Source organism: Polyodon spathula, chromosome 21 (genome assembly GCF_017654505.1).
Source record: "Polyodon spathula isolate WHYD16114869_AA chromosome 21, ASM1765450v1, whole genome shotgun sequence".
NCBI classification, from domain to species: domain Eukaryota; kingdom Metazoa; phylum Chordata; class Actinopteri; order Acipenseriformes; family Polyodontidae; genus Polyodon; species Polyodon spathula.
Genome location: NC_054554.1, coordinates 3359214 through 3375384, shown reverse-complemented (window position 1 = coordinate 3375384; position 16171 = coordinate 3359214). Strand labels below are relative to the sequence as shown.

The following is a 16171-nucleotide window of genomic DNA, read 5'->3' as shown; positions in this document are numbered from 1 at the left end:
TGCAAATTTGGGAAAAGGGCAGGAAAGCTAATGCTATCCCACTGAGCTCAGAACAAATATTAGTCACACCTTAAGCCCATCAGATGAACTAAATATATAATTCCCCAGCTCATTCTTTTGTTTAATGCAAATCTACACCCACAAACTGCCCTTGATGTTTCTGTTAAAGATTGGGCTGTGCTATTTGACAGTACTGTTGAACTGAGCAAAGCAAAGACCTGCTTGACGGTATTGGAGGGTGTTAGCTCTGCAGCGTACCTTTCCGAAAAATATTTCTAACTGGAACTGTGGTTAATATATTTGTACAACACAAAGGGTTTTGAAAAACAGATTTTATTTTCGGTAAAGCAAATTTAAAAGTGAACTAACAGGCATTCAGATGGTCAAGATTCACAAAAATCTATCTTTATGCAACTATCCAGGAGGTTAGATTTGAGTATTCTTAATTCCTCATGTACAATATCCCCTTCAGTGACTGTGTGCATAATTGGACCATGTTAAGTTTCCTATCTATGTATCTATTTTACACTACATCATTTTTTTTTTTTTGTTTTTTTTTTTCAAAGTTTTGTCTGGGCAATTCTCAAACTGCATAGAGCTCACACAAACTGTTTTAACATTTCTTAAAATGTAATCAAAAATAGTGACCTAGGGAGATAAACAAACTTAATACCCTAGTTTATGAATGTAATATGCACAAACTTGCTATCCTTATTCAAGTAAATAATATAAGCAAACTGTGTGAGTTTAAAACAAACAGGGATAACATTAAAAAAAAGACATTGTGCAAAAAAAAAAAAGAAAGAAATACACATTCTATACTTTGGTGCAAATAAATCAAAAGTGCAAACACAATGCAAAATAGAAAATATTATTCAAATACTCCTCTAAACAGTGACGAGGTCTGGACTACAATGCATGCTACTGGTTATTCACTAGGCAGCTTTGCAAATATATTTTATGTACTTTATTTAACTGCAGCCCCTCCTCCCACCACTTCCACTACAGGCGGTACTACACCCTGTTTTATTTTTCCACTTAGCTACAATGTATCTATAAAAGTGTTATAAAGGATGCTACAAACAATAATACACAGTTAATAATGCGAACAGCCGTAGCAATGCAGCGTAATAAGAACATTGCCTATGATATGAAGATTTATACAATGTTATTAAAACAAAATGTTATCCCTGGTTAATAATTATCAAAACCTTTAACAACACAGAGATTTTATAAACTTAAGCAAGACCGAGTGATTGGTATTTTCTCTTAGTATTTTGAGAAAGCGTTAAAAGTGAAAAGGTCCATTTTCGCAGAGGAATAAAATCATTTTGACAGCATTAAACTAAGCTGGGTTTATTGTTTTTTTGACTTACTCTCTTGGGATTGCTACAGTGTTTATTTTGCCAACTATTTTGTTATACATAAATGAAAAGAAACACATAATATAACAAAATAGTATTTATTGCCAATGCATGTTCTCCAAAAAGCAGTATTTCTGAAGTGGCACCTGGTATACCAATGCATTTGCTGGGATGGATTGTTCTATATAAGATATTCTCTGAGCAAAGGGCCTGACTAATACAGTAAATATACTGTAGAAGTCCCCCCCCCCCTCACTTTACACACAGTCCCTCCAGCACAGTCACAAAAACATGGGCCTTTTCTGCTGTTCTGCTTCCTCTATCTGCCATCATAGATAAGCAGCACAGTGTCTGGACTTCACTTGGGGGAAGTAATCCATAAGCCACATGAACAAAATTGTAACCAGTTACAATAATTTACCTGCATTACTTTGAAAATGTTACAATCACATGTGTAAACAGTTCACTCCCCCGACACCCTTTTCTAGTAAAAACCTAGAAAAGCCTTTTCAAAACTTTTTTTAACCAAATGTAACTTATTTTTCCTGTCTGAAAAATGAACCACTACAGTTACAAGTTACTGAAAAATGTAATCAGAATACAGTAATGTAATCTGTTACTCTCCAACATTGGCTTAGGGCTAGAGACTACATAATGCTTTTTCAATGTGGTCAAAACTGCCTGTGGTAAGGACAGTGTCACTGGTAAGGCATGTTACTACCAGGAAGCAGACCCAGCTACAGAAGCTGCAGTTCAAGTACTAGAGCGCATGTTTATTTACAGGAACATACAACTAACAAACACACAAAACAAACAACTTACAACCACAAACAAGAACAAAACAAATAGGCACAGTGGCCAAATAAACGGTTTGAGGCAAACAACAAAACTACTACACATTCGCTCATTTTCCCAACACTGCATATCTCCCCTGGCTCCACTCACCTAAATATCAAACAATACCGTACTGATCTACCGTGTCAGCATTTATTCACAGCACAGCACAGCACTCCTCCCACACTGAACTGTCATTCAGCTGTAACTGGTCTTCATGACTTGATGCTGTGAGTGTCACTGCTGGTAGAACTTTTGCTGGCTTTTTGTCTCGAAGCGCAGAACCACAGAAATACAAAGAACCCTGTGCCGGGGGAAAACGAAAACAAGACGTTATACTTATCCTGTGACCGGTAACCGTGAAGTTAATATCACATAGCCCAAAAAAAACCCATCTGTTTTGTTCTAAAGATTTTGTTTTTTGTTTTGTTTTTTTGTCCCCTCAAGCATCGCAGTACATGTAATTAGTGGTAGGGTCCCAAGCGTTTGAGCTCTATAATAGCTCAATTGTGTGTAGCTCTATATTTCCTTATGCTCTTCCAGGGCTAGACAATGTGTACAAGCACTATTCACCCCCCCCCCCCCCCCCCCCCCGTGCTTGCTGTATTGTGTAAATCAATACTGACCTTGCAGTGAGTTTAAGACACAGAAGATATACAGTCCAGGCAGGCTCAGGGGCCCAAAGGTGAAGAAAGCCAGTCCCCAGGTGGTCCCCAGCAGGCTGCTGAGCCCCAGAACAGTGCAGATGTCCTTCCAGGCTCTTCTCTTCTCAGTGGGGCTGCTGGTCGATCTCATACTGATGATCTTAACCACAGTGACACCCAGCATGGAGATATTAAAAACGAGGACCACAGCAAGGTAGCCCATGTTTGTGATGTAGTGCAAGGTGTTGTATTCATTAGTGACGTAACACCTGGAAGTCAGGAAGTACATTTTTTCAATACAGGACGTTATTATAATGCTAAAGCACTGTTGAAGGCACTCAGTGTGCAACGGAATAACGTCTATGCGGTGTGTCTTGTAAAGATATATATGCTGCATAGTATATGCAATGGAGCTGGAGAGAGATAGTGTGTAATTAAAACACTGGCTGAAAGCACAGGTTGAGGGAACAGCCACACACAAACTGTACAACACATAGAAAAAAAAGGTTATTGTGATTCTACACAACAAGAACAAAAGTTAATATAACTATGATATCTCACACCCCTACCCAAGTGATCTGTCAGGGGTTCAGGATTTGTGCACACAAAGCACACCCATCCATCCTCTGCTTTTTACTTGGTCTGACCAGGAACAGAAATTTGACAGAATTCCCAACCCCATTAATGAGCCTGGATTTTTTTTTCTGGTTTAATTTGTTTACTTATGTGATAGCTACCCTTATTAAAGTTTGGCACAATATTTCTGCACCTTTTTTTATTATTATTTAGAGTGACCGGTTTTTATTTTTATTTATTTTCCCCCAATTTGGAATGTCCACTTTTGTTTTTTTGTCCTCACCGCAGCAGGTCCCCACACAGCACAGACGGTCTACGTCCTCTGATCTCACAAGCCTAAAGCCAGAATCGCTTTTATGCAGAGGTGGCCAGGCTACCGATCATGGAGAACAGAGACCAGCTTCTTATCCACTCTGAATATGCTCAGTTTCTGGCCAGTAGGGTTCGCTGTTGCATGATGAGGAGAAGGAGTCCCTGCTGGTCCCACCCCCAGGAGCGTCATAGCCAATGTGACGCCACCTTCGGAGTCCACAGCAAAATTCGGCCTCTTTGCACAGCCTCGACGCGAACCAGTGGCGTCGGAGCTGTGTGACTCATCCTGTGCTCCTAATGGCAGAGCTTCAACTGGATGAGCCACTTGGGGACACCAAGATTTGTACATTTTACCATCCTTTTTCAATGGTTTATACTGTGCATTTATCGTAGTTTAGCCTAGTTTGATTTTAAGATTATTTTACTCATGTGCAAAGACTGAATAATCTAGAACCAGCCTATTTAAAATAATTTTTAATTTTCCGTGCCGCTGTATGTTCTTTAAGATCTGGGGACCAAAAATTGCTGGTTGTTCCAAAGACTAAGGTGTGAACAGTTGTTGATCGGGCGAGCACCAGTTACGCGCCTCTTTGGAATGTGCTTCCTCTCGCAAGAAGGGAAGCTCCAGATATTTTTTCAATCTCTTTTAAAAACACATCTTTTTACTATGGCTTTTTAAAATTGCTTTTAGTTCTGTTTGTGTTTTTATCTGTTTATATTTTCATTCTTGTAATTTTCTTGTAGTGCTGCTTTATTGCTGCTTTTATTATTTTTGATTATTGTCATTTATGTATGTAAAGTGCTTTGTGATCAACGAAAGGCGCTATATAAAATCAATAATTATTATTATTATTATTATTATTATTATTATTATTATTATTATTATTATTATTATTGTTGTTGTTGTTTTTTATTTTTATTTAATGCCTATGCTTTACCATGCTTTCACTTTGCTTTGTTACACTTTGCTATGCTTTTACTATGGGAAACTTTTATAAGGTAGGGTTGTGCTGCTCCATGTAATTGATAAAAACCCCAATAAAACCTCTTTTATATAAAAGACAAACTGAACTGTCGCTTCGTTAAAGAGAAAAGAAGCAGTACCCTTGAGCAAGATATGAAAGCACTTCATTATCACCAAGAATCATTTCCTGTTCAGATCATTTGAATAAATAAGGACTGCAAACGCAATGATTTCCCTTGCACTAGCAGCTAAAGCCAATTACGTGTTCTCTTAGCACTGCATTCTAAATCAGCCAGCTGGTTTCACACAGGGTATGCATTGTTGTGATATGCACTTATCAATCAATCTGTTATAGCAGCAACTTCCTTTCTTCTTCTGAAATGTGAAATTCAGAACACTACAGACATCCAATAACAACACTATAATATAGCTATGGCTAAAAGTTTAGCATCGCCTAGACTTGTTTGGATATATTTTAAAAGTATATGAACACAATAGTAGTGTTGCACAGAATAACCATTGGAAAAGTATTCCCTCCCTGTAATGATGTATCCCAGAACTATCACTGTAGCATCTGATAATATAAACAGGCATGCAAAATAAAGGTACATTCTTTACCATGCAAGCTGTGGAAAGTATACTGCCCCTTTGTGGAGAGCAAAAAAAACGTGCATGTAACAAGCTGCATATACAGTATGGAGTGAATAGGCTCTTAAGTGTTCAATTGTAGCTGGGTGAAGGTAGATTGCCTTATTCATCTGTTAATTCATCTGTTATACAGTATACATTGTTCTTTTCTGAAGAGGCATTGCATGCTCAATCCATCTCTTCTATCTCGCAAGGTGTGTATTAAAGTTGAACTCTTCGCTGGTTCACAAAGTTGGTTTTGATCTACTGTAGGGAAGGCAGAGCAGTTCTGGATTAGCACTTACATGGTAATGTTTTTGTAGTTGGCCTCTATCGCAGGAATGATTCTAAGCCCATAAGCGTCTTTCCAAACGGCGATGATCAAACTCACAACAATGACAGGAAGACCTGTGATGAGCAGAAGAGCAGAAATACTGATCTGAGTATAACTGGAGGCACAGAGCGGCAGCCATATCCTTTGACCCTACCGGCACAGCTCTGCCATTTCTAGCAGAAATTTCTGGTGGAGGCTTTGTCACATTGAACTGAAGACCTTTTCTCTTCTGCTGTTCTAGAATGAAGGTGCCCTTGTTTAACACACAATAGCAAATGTCCTATTCTATTATACACTACAAGTCACATACAGAGTGGTGTACATTTTGTTAATGTTCATTTATTTTTAGTATTTAAAGAGATTTTACATATTATGGAGGTGTAACGGTACAAACACAAGATGCATTGCTTGTGCCCTTACCCCAGCCTGCCAGACAGAGCTTGAGAATGTAGCGACTCGTGTAGGTGTTGAAAACCTTACACAACAACCTGTACAGGTGGAAAGCTTCGATTCCCATCCAGCTGAAGGAGCAGAGCAGGGAGTAATGCAGCATCAGGGCCAGGAATCCGCAGAGGGTGTTATTTTTGAAAGAAGCCAAATTCTCATTGGGCAGAAAAAACAGATTCAACAAGAACAGGGCCGCAGCAAGGTTGATATGGATCTGTGTGGAATGGTCATTCGATATTTTCCTGCAAGAAACAGTTGTGTCAATTGAAACAGGTTGCAATACCCTCAATCATTTCTTTTTGGTGGTGCCCAGGGGACAGTACTCTACATTACACGGACACAGCACAGAGAAGAGAGTAGGACTCTGGAATGAAGTGTGCTGTGTCTGTGGCCGTGCTATTGGAACACTGAACCCACCTGCAGGCAACATACACAACGAGGGTTATAGTCAAACAAGCCAGGGAGATTCCACTGCCAATAAGGGATATTGTGGACAATATCTTTAAATGAGGTTCAGAAACAGCTGAAGGATTCTGGAAAGGAATAAACAAGACATTTATTTTAGACAAGTGTTATACAAAAAGTCTATTGTGTTGTATTGTATTGCATTGTATTGTATTGCATTGATCCTCTTTCCCTCTGCACCGGGAACAATACCACACTAAAACACAGTGTTGAAATCTTGAAAAATGTAACAAATATATTAACACAGCCTCACATCCAATAGTCCATGTTTAATTACATTACAATTGTAAGTTTATTTTGGTAATTGGTAATGAAATTGGACCCCTCACATTCATGTAAAGTCTTTATTATTTGTATAATTATAGCCTTGTATTGTTTGACAAGCATTTATAAAAGCAATCTTTGGGTTTTTCTGTTGATGTTGTACGAATCAGCAACACGCAGTAACTAGACTCCAAAAACTGTGAACGCAGTTACTAAAAAAAGCCACCAACACACACACTTCAGATAGCTTACTTATTAAAACCGACATCTTACAAAACACAGATAAAGCAATACAGAATACATACCAACAACACAGCGAAATAGGTCATGTGGTTACACCGGCAGTGTATCTGGCCACCTATCAGTGTGGTTTCACATCCTGAACTGTTCCAACTACTTGCTACAAACAGAGAAAAAATATATATTTAAAACAATATTTCTTAAATGTAAACCTTTACAGCTTCTGTTTCTCTAGTTCGCTTTCTTACAATTTTTAACCTCTCTGGTTACAAAGCACATTTTTAATGATGTCATAAAAATATATATTTTTGCTTTTAACTTGATGTTATATAAAATGTGTTTTGTTAAATGGCTTTGGGCTGGATCAGACCCAGCATACCCTGTTAATACAAAAAGAACCAACTTAATGTATTTGCCTGAAGCAAATGTTTCATTTTATTACACTCTGAAAGTATAGTATATGCATGCTTACGTACTGGTTAAATCCCAAAACACACACTTTGCTGTTTCATTTGGCTGAAAGAACAAAAGAAGAACATTCTTGTTATACTCTTGTGTGGTTCCTAAAATAATAAATTGCACAGAGCACTTCGTTATAGTCCCAATGTGCTCATATTGATGGCATTGTAAAGTAACCTTCAGTATAAAGCCTCTCATGATTGCTGGAATTTGAGATAGGCAAGCACAGGACTCAGTGCATATTGGATTCGCATATCGCTCATTCGATTGGTTTTCAGAACTTGGAGGATGGACAATAATGCAAACAGAGAAACCGCTGTACTTACACTAAGTGGTTGTTTTAGAGAAAACTTGATATTTATTGGGTTTGCAAGGTTAGTGATCTTAGTTTGAGACACTGACACTCCAACAACTTGATCATTAAGAACGACCTTCTGCAAAGAAAAATAAAAAAATGACACTGAAAGAAGTAAATGTATGCCATACAGTATATCTGGAACACTGTGAATAAATTACTGCGACACTGCACACAGGATCATGCTTGATGGGGCAATCTATGGTTTTCTCAACTGGCATGCACATGTCAGAAATACCAGCACTTAAATCCATCTCACATCGGAAAAGGGTCCCACTTCCAGAGCCCATCATCTCCTATATCATACCCCTTAAGGGTCGGAGCGCTGTCTCTCCTTCTACACATGCTCACTGCCAGACTGCATACAGTCACTCAACAGGCCGGAGCTGAAATACATCATGTGGGGTGGCATCTTGCTAGTGCTGAATTGTTACACACACACAGCAGCAGATACAACGTAAGATCCAAGACTTACACATTTGTTTAAATTGCTGAAGCACATATATTTGTTGATTGACTGACGATGAGCAGACAATTACAGTATATCTACTGACTTAGTAAAAACAATCTTACCTTAAAAAGCTTGTTCGTTTTGTACATGCAGAAAACAACCACTGTGTTGCTGGCAACATTTGCAAGAATTTCTTTCGGTAATACCACATGGACAGTGCTGTTCACGACTGCACTGTGATCTGAAGAGACCTAAAAAGTAGAAAGGACAGTTTAATGCACAGCTAGATTGTGTGTGGGGCTTTATAGTTTCCTTAAACTATAGGTTTCCTACGAATACCACAGTTTATTTAACTACTCAAGACAGGGTCCAAAATAAACTGCTCGGCTTATATGGCAGTGCTGCTTGCCTTAAAAAAGGACTAGGTCTCGGAGTCTAATTTTTATTTGAGCTCCTGTCTATGGTCCTTCAAAGGGGTGAAGTAGTACAATTGGATAGCTGACTTACTTTATTTAAATTGGCATATATCTCTAATCCATCAAAATGGACAGGATCTACATTGCTGAGATGCCCAATGAGATATTTGGAAGTAAAATTAATATGGGTTCCATTTAATTTCACGACCTCAAGTATTTTTTCCATATTTTCAATTATCCTGTAAAAAAAGAAAAAAAAAAATACACTTGCTCTGTTGTAATAGAACCTGCTAGAATATTATGTTGTAAGTGTCAGTAAGTCTGCACCACATCCATTGCTCAACCTGTGCACCAAACAGTGTCGGACTACAATGCAATATGGGGATTGTCACTGTGCAATCTCCCACTGACACAGTGTACAAACTTGGAAAAAGTTCCACACATTATATACTTAAGATTCGATAATCTATTTTAGTCCATGTATCAAATATCAGATCAACATTTAAATTAACCCTGTAATACATATGCCTCTATCACACCTGACAAGGCTGAGCCGCCCCTTTGTATTATTATTTTTGAAATCCAGCCTCGCAAGCCAGAATTTTTCATTTGCAATGCGTTACGTGTTGCCGGACAGGGACAAAAAAAAAAAAAAGGGTTTTGCACAGAAAACACGCATGTGGTATAAAGTAGCTTTTCCTATTTCAAGAATACTTGGGCATTACAGGGTTAACATGCAGGAGAACACAACTGCTAAATGGCATGTAGTCTGGGTTTCAAAAAATACTTACATATTATTACTGTTAACATCCGCACCGTTATCAATTATAGAGTCCACAGTGCTTGCACAGACATTGACGTAGTCTGCACCAATTGAATTAGGTATGTCCCCATTTTTTAACTGTCCTTCACAATGACTCCAACCTGTCCAAAAGGATATGTATATATAACAACTATATAACAAATATATACTTCAGATTATTAATTAAATGATTAATACTAGCAAACAGGGTTAGGTGTTTATCGTGTTGGATTATGTTTATTTAAAGTACAAGCGTTAATATACTTTTTTTTTTTAGATTAATATAAAGTGCTGGTATTGCATGGAGTCAATATAATACTACATCTGTATGAAGCACAAAGGCTAGCATCCAAATGTGAATGTATATTTGACTAGGGTACTGCAGCTGGATCTGGAACCAGAATGAGCCCCAGTGAGCTTCGGTACCCTGTGTTAATGAATGCTCACACCAAGGCTTCTACCAGTGGGGCAAATCTAATATGTAAGTCCCTGACCATGTCCAATAAACCCCCCACTGACAGTATTAATGAGGTAGTATTTGGGAAGCATTCAGGGGCAGGCTCACCACTTTGATTTCTGACCATGAAAACCCCAGTTGTGGTATGGAAATGGTATAGCAATGAATAATTGCATTTGTTGGCATGAAATTGTGTTTCCATTATTTTGTGATTATACCCGTGTCATTGGATCACATTCTTCACAGTCAAACCTCAATAGTCAAAGTTCTTTGGCTGATCTTCAAGTGTAGTTATACGAGCCACAGTCCAGTTATAAAACATCAGGGTCAATTCCTTCAACATGTTCTCACGATCAATATATTGTTAATGCATTGGACACAAACACAGCCCCTGTCCGCTCCTCTAATGGAAATCCTTACCTGCATTAGCATCGACTGCCATCAGCAGAATGAATAGCGCCAGCCACATTGTTAACGGCCAGTAAGTGACTTCTTCTACCGCACTGCTAATGCTAGAAAAAATAAGGTGGAGAGTATCATGCAAGAGCAAGCTTCGAATGACATTTTCCTCGTTGGGGTAACACTTTACATTGTGTCTGTAATTACTGTGTATTTACATAGTAGTTACTTCATACAAGCATGTGTACCTACACATAATTACAGTGTTATTACGCATAGTTACAATATACTTCATTTATAAATCTTTTTGCACAATATAACCCTAAACCTAATCACATGATATTGTGTACTTATATTGTGCAAAAACATTTGCAAATGAAGCACAATAACATGGGTAATACACCATCCAGTACATGTCTTATATACAGTAGATGAATGTATGCATTTTTAAATACATATGAAAAAAAGTTTACCATAATACAAGCAGAGCAACATGTACTAAAGCATAGTGAAGGCATGGTAAAGCCCAGAATGGTATGGTAAAGCATATTAAAAAGCATGGGAAGCCATGGGAATAAGGCAGAGTATAACAATGTGAAAAACATGGAAATACTGCAAATCACCAAGAAAATTTACTGTGGTGCTTTTAGAAGGGAATCCATTCTTATTACAACCAAAAATGATGAAATAGTGAAAAACTGATAAGAATCTGTCATGAAAGAGGCTCCAAAACTATGCAAATTAGCAAATTAGTCAAATAATGTCTGCCCTTCAAGGTTTTTAGTTTTCTATTTTGATTTTACTTTCATGAAGGTTATAGTAGTCTGCATTATTTGCTATGGTCATTGTAGTTTAATGTCGTATTTAAAAACATGCAAACCTACAATGGTAAATATTCGTATTTACTCTAGATTTCTGCAATAAATACAGTAACCATAGAAAATGCTTCCTTATGCTGTAACCACCTTACACTATTTACAACAGTGAACTGCAGCATACAATACATACAATTATTTACAGTAGAATATTGAGATAAATTATAGTATATTTGTAAGAGTAAGGATAAAGGCACCATAATTGCAAAATCAATTCCAGACTTAGTTATGAAAAGGCAACCGAATATTTTTTAAATGTGTTAGTTTAGAGAAGGGTTCAAAGTTAAAGTTAGTTTACACCTTTTCTTAACAAATAATACCCTAAACCAAGTGTTTCCTGAAAACTGAAGAGTTACTTTTAAACAGAACATTCAGAACGTTTCAGACAGAAATCGATCTAAAACATTGAGTCCAGCAAGCTAAAACCAAATGAAAGTGACATTTTCTGTGTGCTTGCCAGACCTCAAATGAACTAAAATAAGATATGTATTACCTCTGAAGATAATAAGATATGTATTACCTCTGAAGATAATAAGATATGTATTACCTCTGAAGATAATGAGATGTGTATTGCCTCTGAAGATAGCAGGAGAGGTCATCTATGTTCAAAGCCTTCAGCACAGTGAACAAAGTACTCAGACTGTGCTCTTTCTAAGTACACACCCTTTTTTGAGCAGTTAAGTGAAGCCAGCTATACTGTTATCAGCATTTCAGGAAGTTGCATATTGCAATATATATTCAAATGCTAGTCTCACCAGAATATTGTATTCTTTTGTATTCCAATACCAGAATTTGCATTCTGTTTTCCTTCATAAAAGTTTACATTAAAATGTTTACATACAGATAATTAGACAGACAGTGGAAAATTCCATATACTGTAAAATACTAATACCCTAAGAACATTTAATTGGACAAGTGGTTACTTTAGCTATAGTCACTATACAATGGCATACAGAAAGACAGTCAGAAAGCCAGACAACCAGACTCTGTAAGCCTCCATGATGTGTTTTTGGGGCTGTGAGATGTTTAAATTATACAAAGACATATGAGGGCAGGCCTGTGAAAAGAGAAGTGTGTTTTTCTAATATGCTGCTATGATTTGTCTGTGTTTCCTTAAACTTAATGTAAAAGCAAGTTGGTGGAAAGCTACTGATAAGGGAACATGTCTTATCTGCGTGTGCAGGTTATTGGTGTCTGGAACTCTTCTGTTTTAATCTCTTGCAGTGACATATCTCTCACAGGTTATGTGTGTTAAATGCATGAATTGTGAGCATGTTTATTAGAAGGATCAAGGGGATAGGGGGATCCCGAGTGGCGCATCCAGCAAAAGCGCTCTGCGTGAGTGCAGAATGCGTCCTATAGCCTGGACGTTGCCAGTTCGAGTCTGGGCTATTCCACAGCAGACCGTGGACGGGAGTTCCCAGGAGGCAGCATCCAATTGGCTGAGCGTCACCGGGGGGTCCTCGGCTCACCGCTCACCAGCAACCCCTGTAGTCTGGCCGGGCAACTGCGGGCTTGCCTGTTAGCTGCCCAGGAGCTGCGTTGTCCTCCAATGCTGTAGCTCCTGGGAGGGTGCATGGTGAATCGGGGAGGATACCACAGCTGCGATGGAGAAAAGTTACAAAACGAATGACGAATACCGAAAAGGTACCAAGCTATAAACAGTTGCACAACAAAGAACTGGTAAAGAGCCAGTAACACCTGTTATATATATATATATATATATATATATATATATATATATATATATATATAAATTAAACATTAAAAACATTGGCTTATTAGTGAAGGTCCCTTATACAGTGTGCTACACGAAATGTACAATATATTGTGACCTACTTTCAACATGCTGCTTCTGGAAACCAATTTGCATCTGCAACCATAGACTCCAACAATCGTTTGATGAACTAATTTCCTACAGAGTTCCCTGTCTGAATGATTACAGTTTCTAACCCAGTGCAGTTTATCTTAAGCATTTCAGTGCATAATGCACATATGAAAGTTTGTCCCTTGTTAAAATACATAAGCTTTTACAGGACCTTTTTGCTGATTTCAGAATGGAATTTCCTATGTTCTATGTATTGCATTTAAATTGCTTTGTTTAGCTCTTAAAGCTGCACTACAATGTTTCCTGCAGAAGTGTCTCGGAACACAAGGTAGTGTCTGCAAAGTGGTTCAAAGATGAATGTCTTACCATTCAACTAAAGAACAAGTCAGTGCTCCAGGAGGAGATCCGTTACAACATACTCCACGTGGCATTATCAGAAGCTGGATCAAGAAAGACATTACTCTTTGAAATAAGGGTGTTGGCAATGTTATTCAGTTTACTGTGTTATGTTAATATAAATAATTATCCACTAGGTGGAGCTGTGGTCTCTTTTTTCTTGAAGTGGCTATCTGTGTTTCCCTATTCATGAACTTCATTACCTACGTCAAAAAGCAAGCAGGTACAGGCCTGCAAGTTGGATGAAATTATTGAAATAATGTTTTGCTGTTGTTGTTAAAAGATTGGATTGCATCACTCATAGTATTTAAAATAGAAAGCAAAAAACAGTCTGAACACATGATATGTAGGTTTTTCTACTTTACAGGGTACCCATGACGGTTTGTGGAACAAAGGGAATTGGAGGGTGCAATGCAAGGTACTGGAGGGGCTCTTAATGGAGAGCTTGCAGAGCAGTGTGAATGGAGAGTGACTCTTTACAGGCTGTCAGAAAGAAGGGAGTTCATTGTCAGTTCAGCTCTGGGTCTGATCCAGACGAGAACAAAAAAATTAGGGGAAATCATTGAGTATTATAATTCTCATCTCTACCTGTATGGTTGACATTCAGAGGAGGAACAGCGTACCAAAATTTACAGGGTGAAGTCAAAGCACAGCACGATTACAGACACCTAGCAAAAAAAAGACTTTGCCCTCACTTTCTGCAAGCCAGGTCCTGGTAATTGGGAAACAGCGCCCTCTAGTGATGTACCCCAGAACTAAAGTTGTTACAGCTGACACAGCAGCAACTCCCTCTTCGCACAATGCGCATGAAAGACATATTTTTATTATTTGTATTTTATTTTATTTATGTAGTTGCAGCATTTATTTGTGATCACTTTCTGGAGACTTCCTAATAAAATGTGGCTTTCCATAAAAGATTGCATGATGACTGCAGTACCTTGTAAAACATATTCTGGGAGATTCCAAATAGGGGCACTAAAGCTGCCAATATGAAGGCATGCAGTGTGAAATATGATCAAATCATTAAAGACTAATAATCCCCATCTGCTGTTAAGTACAGATTCCACAGGGAGTTTTGTTTTCTATCTTTAATCTGAGTAATACTCCTTGTATACAAAACTATAACCCCTGCTTTATGACTATTTAAAGCCAGTTCAGAAAATTAAATAAGGTTTGATATTCATTAAACCAAACCAAGACTGGAGTTTATACTTATGTATGCCAACCACATAAAACCGAGATTGTATTGGAAAAGTTTATAAGAGGCTGTGCGCGCATGGTAAAAGCTTGATGTAATTTGGTACAAAACCAATGCAGTTAACGTGATCACTGTAGTGTGACTGAGAGACACATAGACAGACATAAGGGCCCCTCAGCAATCTGTGCTGTATGTATGGCTAGTGAATACTATAGGACAGTTCGGTCCAGGTACCTTTCATTAAATATTCTAAAAGGGGACCCCGCAACAATATAGGCTCTTCATTATAGCAAGATGGCAGTCCAGGTGGCCACACTATTCTTACCCCAGGGGACAATCTGCTGCCTCTTGCCATGAACCCTTAAGGGTGAGGGCTGAGCCTCCCTCCTGCAGTCTGTTGCTGCTTCATTAACCAGAGAATACCCTGAGAACCATTTTCAAATGCACCTCTTTCACATTTCTCTATATTGGATTATGGAATACTGTATTCTGATGTATGGCTACATTTGCAAGAGCAGTATTAGATTACATAACTCACTCATGTTCCCTGTGCAACTTCCCACATATACCACACAACCCTTTACAAAAGCATACACTGCAATACTGAAGGTTTTTTTTTTTTTTTTTTTTTTTTTTTTGGGGGGGGGGGGGGGGGGGGGGGGGGGGGGTATGGGAAGTGATATAGTGTCAAATAACAACAGCAACTTTGTAGGCTTCTAAGCTTTTACCATATCTGGCTATGCTGCCTGTACCATGTTTGCATGACTCATCAGCTGACTTTAATGATTGCACTTTTCTTGTATATAAGTCATTCAAAACATATTTAGCAGTTTCAAAGGGGTTTCAGATGCTTCAATTATAGGCTCCAAATTGGAATCATCTTGAGAAGTAATGGGGCTTTTTGGAGCCCAGTACATATAAAAATGGTTCTTTATTGAACCCAAACAAAATAAGGGTTCTGCACAAAGATGCTATATAGAACGCCTGAGTACTCAGTTTGATCACATTTATGTCCTATCATTTAACATGACTTGTCTGTACTGTACCAATATTTCACTTATTGCTTATTGTGTTACACTTCAGTAAACTGGAAGAGGGATCTTACAATGAACTAACGGCCAGGGGGATTATTACCTTTGAGGTGTAACTGAGAGCAAACTCTGTTGACATGACAACAGCCCTGTTACTCTGATGTCAGCGTTTGCGCCATGAATAACCTGATCAGATCCAGTCATGTACAGTATGTGATGCAAGCAAGACTTAATTAGTTTGTGCTGTGGATTTTTTTCCTGCGCTAATTAGCTACCATGTTGTGTGGGAGTAAATTATAGATTGTTTGAGGTCACTCATATCTGACCAATGACGTATTCCACACTGATTCATATTCAGCACAGATTAGATGCGCGCGTTCTTGAACTCATTTTAAAGAGTGCAGTAAAGGACGCTAACCCTTAACCTTGCTGT

The 16171-nt window shown here is 38.2% G+C and overlaps 1 protein-coding gene across 1 annotated transcript; it reads right to left on the bottom strand.

The window, feature by feature from the left end:
• Window positions 1-318: 318 nt before the first annotated feature.
• LOC121296153 (adhesion G-protein coupled receptor G2-like) lies at window positions 319-11914 on the bottom strand. Its single transcript, XM_041221406.1, has 13 exons — window positions 11833-11914; window positions 10432-10523; window positions 9544-9676; window positions 8844-8991; window positions 8459-8587; window positions 7857-7964; window positions 7548-7587; window positions 7137-7231; window positions 6520-6635; window positions 6076-6344; window positions 5627-5729; window positions 2825-3111; window positions 319-2502 (listed from the first exon to the last, which is right to left on the bottom strand). Exons 2-13 carry the CDS (start codon window positions 10478-10480, stop codon window positions 2414-2416), a joined length of 1566 nt encoding a protein of 521 aa, XP_041077340.1. The 5' UTR covers window positions 10481-10523; window positions 11833-11914; the 3' UTR covers window positions 319-2413.
• Between the last annotated feature and the right edge of the window lie 4257 nt (window positions 11915-16171).